The following is a 6274-nucleotide window of genomic DNA, read 5'->3' as shown; positions in this document are numbered from 1 at the left end:
GTTGTCTTCTGATATTGTTCTCTGCATTTAGAAATATTTATTGTGATAATTTCATGTCCATAAAGCAGATGAAATTCTAGTTATGGTCCAGGAGAAGTTTTACAGACTTTGTTTTCGTCAATCTTGAAAACTGTTAGCTCTCCATATTTTCCAGATACAATCTAATAATCAATTCAGATTTTCCTGCTTACTGATAATGTTACTGGGTGTTTAGGGGTTAGCTCTGCAGTGTTGTTCAAGTCTAAGTAGCATTTATTACCTTGCCTTTGCTTACAGTGCTAAAAGAAGATAATACAGAATGGTAATTTCTGCCTTTCAGATGAGTAAGAAGCAGGGGCCAGCAGAGCTTTCTGAATAACAAATATGGATAGCTCAGACATTGAGTAATATCTTACAGAATTAATTTCAGAAAAAAAGCAAACCAATTCCTCACCCGACAAGATGTACAGTGTAGTTTCTCACTGTAAACGTGAAGGTGCCTATGATTGATACTGGTGACTAAGTGAAAAATCTAATGGTGTTTTCTTTGCTTGTTCACATAAATACATTACTTCCCAAGACAAGTAAGCATTTAGAAATTTTGGAAGTTTTGCTTAAATTAAAATAAGTAGCTTCTCTGGCTACTGCTATATAGAAAATATATTTGAAATTGATGCTATAATATGAAATATGTAGTATGAAGTAAGGCAATTATAGATGTCTTCATGTTATGAAGAGGCATTGGTTAAGGATGCTGCATCTTTTTTTATCTCATACATCACTAATCAACTTCTGGACGTAGTGCTCTAGAAACAGGACTGTTTTTCTTTTTACACAACGTCTTTGGTAGAGAAGTTGCTTCTCTATAACATCCATCCTTACCAAGATGATGGTCAAATTAATCAATCAAATATTTTGTCTTGCCTTCCAGCAGTATGAGTGTATTTAAGATTAAGGATTAAATCAGCCATTTATTATTGTCTGCCAACTCTTATTACTTATTGCCAACCACATGCCTATATAGAAAAATTAAGTTGTGGGTTTGGACATGAGTTTGTTCTGGCTTGCATATCTCCAGAATGACAGCAGTAGCAATGAAGGCATGGGTAAGGACATCATGTAAGGACATCTTAAAGTGTGTCTAGTTTAAGTAAGGGCTAGAAACCAGGCTAAGTCCATAGGGAGTTTTTGTGCTGGATGCTGCACCCAAAACATGAGTTTAAGTATTGTCAGTGGCTGCAGTGTGCAATGTAGAGATAGCACAGAAGTTAAAGTAGCTCATGTAAATAAGACTTCAAGTGCTGAACAGACTTCTACAGTTAGATAGGAAAACTTCGCATACTTCAGAGAGCACTGTGCTGTCCCTGCTGCCTAAGTCTTTCTGTGACATAATCATATCTTTGTTTTGCAGTGTAGGGGTACTATAAGGGCTGACAGGAGGGTTGGGCACTTGCCATGATGCTTTGAACTGAACAGGTACAACTATTCATCACATGCAAAATTCTGAAATTGTTCTTCATTATCTCATTCTTTCCTCCTGCTGCTTGTGTTAGGACTTAAACCTGCAAAAGCACTTAGTCCTAAATCAGTTTTAAGCTGAAGATGTTGAAAGAAAAAAATGCACTGACAACAAAAGCAAGATCACTGTTGCTTGGGGAGTTTGGTTTGGTTTGGTTTGTTGGAGTTTTTTTAATGTCTATATGTCTATAAGCTTGCACTCACTAGGAAAATTATTATGATTCCTTTTCCTGCTAGTGTTCCAGCATAGTCATGGAAACTCAAGGGAACTCTTTCTGTCCTGTTGCTTACTGAGCAGTCTTTGAAACAACAGAAATGCTGCTGTTTCCTAAAATCTGGAGGACAAAAAAGGCTTAAATGGCTTCAACTTGAACTCCCAGTGGTACCTAAAAGTTTAAGGTGTATAAGAAGAGTACAGATATATTTAAAGAGTGGAAGCCTGTGGCAAGACTGTGTTTACCCTCAGGAGTAGCAATCAGATTTAGAGGAGGTGTGGAAAATAAAAATTCAGAGCCCCATCTAACAGCTATCAAATAGCTGATGTTGCAGTATCAATAGCTATCAAACATATACCACGGAGAGGTGTTAGAACTGCATGTCCACATGTGTTGCAGCACCTCTGTGCTTACTTTCCTGTAGGGGGTTATCTTCTGCAGGATGAGGAGCGGAGAGAAGCTACCCATGTCACTACAGTTTTAGAATTATTGAAGTCTAGCTTTCTTGTCACGCTCCTTAGGGGCAGAAAAGGAGTTGTAAATGAGATCGGGCTATTTATGCTTTATGTAAATTCACGAAGTTCAGTAGTGAATCAAACTAATGTTGTCCTTAACTTGAATATGCTTCCTCATCAGTAGCGAGTTCAGATATGACTGCTCAGGAAGAGGAAAGTGGTTTTTTTGTAGGATGTGTAGAAAATGTGTTAAGATTCTATAATTTAGTTGTGAGCAAACACATTCTTTCTAATAAATGAAAGTAAATGAAATACTTTCACAAAGTTAAGTTGTCTAACAACTACTTCTACAACAGTTCACATTTTGTGGCTGATGAAATCAGAATGAGCTTTGAGATTGCCTGGAAAACTGTCATGCTATTTCCATCATACTTAAAAGATAAGTTGATAGCTAAGAAGTGAAAAGATGTCACCAGCTGTGCTAAGCAGAAGATGATATGCAGAGTGTGCAAGTGCAGTTGCTAGTGAATTGTTTTACTTTTCTGATAACAAATGCAAGGAAGTTTTTTATTCATATGTTACATACAAAACATGTATGCTTTTCGTAATAGCCCTTCCCCCCCCTTTTGTTTTTCCAGAGTCAGGACGACAGATTTGCTTTCACTGCTGAATGGTATGACCCAAATGCTTCGCTGTTTCGGCGTTATGAACTTCTATATTATCCAAAAGATGGATCGGTTGAAATGGTAAGAACAAAAGAAAAAAAATATTGTCGTAAGTATAATATCCAGTTAAACGGTTTGTAAAATGGCAAGCCACTGCCTCTGCCTATTAATTTTCCAGGTAAGGAAAATGTATTTTAAGATGTATTTTGCTCTGTTTCTAAAACTAAAAGAAAAGCAAAAATACAAGTTCACAGTGAAGCACGTGGAAGAGCTTCCATGTTTACGATGTATTTTTTTTTCCTTAAAGCTTGCTTTGGCATGGAGAGATTAATTTTCTCAAATGTGTTTTCATTCAATATGTACTTGGGTTTCAGAATTGAAACTCAACAACACTGACGTACTGCTTGAGAAATGTAAATTGAAGCTGATTCCAAACAGGGGAGTAAGCTTCAGCAGGAATTCCAGAAGTCTCTGAGGAGTAAAATGTAAGAGTCTTATCAAAGTAGAGGAAATGGTAAATTGCTTTTAAATTGGTTTTAATGAAAGGAATAATATTTCAGACAGTGGGATCTGAATTTTTCTATCAGTGGTGCTTGTGATTGTTGTGACCTTTCTGATTTGCAGTTCATACAACTAATAATCATTTTTTATTGATAGTAGGTTAAAACAAGTATTTTGCAATAGCAGGGAAATGTATATAAATGTAATATGTACTGTAACGATAATCCTAATGAACCAACCAGTGCTTTTTGCTTCCTTTTAGAAATAAGCGTGTGGTTTGAACTAGTCCTGTCTGATTTTTAATGAAGACCTAAGGGTCTGAAATTAGTCTAGATTTGGATATTCATTAGTAATTTCATTGTCAAATTTTACTTTTCCTGCTATAAATATCAAATGCAGAAATAAGCTAGTGGAATCTGCTTTTTCTTACCCAAAGTACTCCTCACTGAAACCATGGTACCCACCTGTGTGAGGAGATGCACTTTGCACTTCTTACTGATAGTTTCTTTAGACAAACTCTATCATGATGTTGTCCCTTTTAAGTTAATTCTTTGTATGATGTCTGTGTGTGAGGATTTTTATTTTTTATTTCCCAGAGACAGTTTAGCTAATCAGTCAGGAGCCGTAATAATCCTCCTACACAACCATGTGTAGGCTGGCAAAATTGTTGTTCATTTCACCTAGATGTCTCAAACCCAAGAGCTTTCAAGGTGTGGTTGAGCTTCTTAATGCATTCAGCATCAAATACCTACGGCTTGGTAGACTTCTGCATTTTGCTAGTGTGCTCTTAGGTTAAGACAGTGTGGTGTAAACACAGTCATGAGCGTATATGGGCTGTGTGTGATCAGCACAAGAGTTAAAAAGGCAAAAAAACGTGTAACACCTCTGTAGAAAGAATATCTCAAAATCACTTTTGGAGATAAGTTTGTGGACAGAGATTAAATATGGAATTTTTTTTCTGGATTTTTTTTTTTAATTTCTGTAGAATTTGGTGATTCTTTATTACTGCATCATTTTTCTGCATCTTTTGGTATCTTCCTGATGAGATGACAGCCTGCTCTTACCTCTAAGGGAGGTAATGGATAGGAGCCAGCTTCTCCCTGATTATAAGAAAGATGTTTCATCCCCTTTCCCACCTCCCTGACAATAGCTCTCCTTTATCACCCACCTCAGCGGAGGGTGGAGCAGAGCTGCTGAAGACTTGTGCTATGTGAAGTCCTCAGCCTTCCTTTTCTTTCTCAGTCCTTCATGGCTTGTTTCCTGTGAAAAAAAATGACAGTGGGAATAATAAGACAAGTTTCCAGCTTGCCTTGTGCCTGGAAGAAGGCAGCATACGTTTATTGTCCAAGGACAGCAAATAACTTGCTATCAAACTGAATGTCTTGACAAAGAGATGCCCATTCTCTGAAATTTCCATAGTTAATCACTGTCATGGGGAATTCTTAAAGCCTGAAAAACTTTTCTTTCTATGGTAGATTTCCTAAGAAGAGAGAAGAAATATTTAAAAGGGACAGATTCTTAGCAGTTTGTTTTGGGTAATTTACTTCTACATGTACATGGACAGGAGGGGAACAGGCCAAACAGTCTTACATTTCTTCTGCTGTGGCTTATCTTTCGCTTTATAAAAAGGTCTTTTAAACAGATCCAAAATTCCACTCTAAAGAAAAATTCCTTAACACAAATAGATGCCTCCCCCCACCTTTATCTTCTGCTTGAGAGAAACATCTTGGGGTGGGGGGTCTTTCTAGCAACTGTTAATGAAATAACCAAGGAAATGTTCAGAGTTTTAGTCAAGATACTGAAGAATTTGAATATGATCAAGACAGTAAATAGGCTTCCTGACAAAGTCCAGGAAAAAACAAGTAGCTGAATTCAAGTGATTTTTTTTTTTTTTTTCAGCATGTTGTAATTTCATTCCCTACCACACTTGAATAGAGGATGCTTAGTAGGAGCATGTATGAGGGGCTAAAGACATTTCACAGCAGGGAAGGATTCTTCCTTATAATCCTGCCTCAGCAGAAGGAAGTATCAAAATAATTTATATTCTCTGATCTGCAAAGTTTTGGCTATTCTGGAAAATCTTATAATTCTTATAGCCTCCTAACAGGAGAGAAATGTATTCACACATTTCAGAACACGGAGGAGTATGTAATTTTGCTCTTAATTTTTTTTCCTCCAAAATCTGTGGGAAAGATGTTCTTTCTTTTAATGTTACTCTAGCCTATATATACTTGCAATGAAGGACAGTATATGTAATTCAAGGCAGAGAAGGAGAAGTTTGGCCCGAGGAGGACAAAACTCTTCCTTTCATAGGATTCTACTTCCTCAGGAAACTGAAGGCATCTGTAATATGGACGTGCAGTGAAGAAACTGTTCAGCAGGTTGCCTTTTGTGCTCTGCCAGTCCACCCAGAAAACTGCACATTAAAATCTTGCTTCTAGCTTGGAATGACGATGTATGGCTGATTTGTCTTGACAGGCTTTTGAGCTTGCAGCTCTAGGCAGTGAGAACGTCTCAACCGACTGTTGCAGGCATCCGTCCGTCCCTAATTCTGAGTCTTATGCAGTCAAATAAAGCATAGTATCACTGGAATGATGCCCTGAAGAGGAGACTTGCCACAGTGTGTATCTTGATCATTCCTGGTGTGAGCCATTGGTCTGTGAAAAAGCATAGATCTGCTAGGGGGAACTCTCAGTGGGACTGGGCAGAGGTATCCACTAGGCACCTGTACTGTTTATCACAGCTTGAATTAGCACAAGAAAATGATAAAATAAAAAATGCAAAGGTGGCTGTCAGCCTGAGACTGTTTATATGAAATAAATCTGTAATTGTGGTTTAGTCTTCTAATCTTTTCTGGTATACCTGTAAGTTCAAAGGGTTAGGAATTAAATCATTTTTTCAATCCCACAGTACTATGCACATTTCTGGTAAGCAGAGTACA

The 6274-nt window shown here is 37.4% G+C and overlaps 1 protein-coding gene across 1 annotated transcript in view; it reads left to right on the top strand.

Moving 5' to 3' along the window:
• The first annotated feature begins 2807 nt into the window (after positions 1–2807).
• The window catches only part of NME7 (NME/NM23 family member 7), a 72268-nt gene continuing 68801 nt past the window's right edge, over positions 2808–6274 (top strand). Inside the window, exon 1 of the mRNA XM_026844896.1 lies at positions 2808–2913. Coding sequence (XP_026700697.1) covers positions 2911–2913 — 3 coding nt within the window. The 5' untranslated portion in view covers positions 2808–2910. The remainder of the gene's footprint in view (positions 2914–6274) is intronic.

Source organism: Athene cunicularia (assembly GCF_003259725.1).
Source record: "Athene cunicularia isolate RWA chromosome 1 unlocalized genomic scaffold, athCun1 chr1_part1, whole genome shotgun sequence".
Classification (NCBI taxonomy): Eukaryota; Metazoa; Chordata; class Aves; order Strigiformes; family Strigidae; genus Athene; species Athene cunicularia.
Note: the sequence above shows the minus strand (reverse complement) of the source record. Positions and strands in the feature narration are given on the sequence as shown.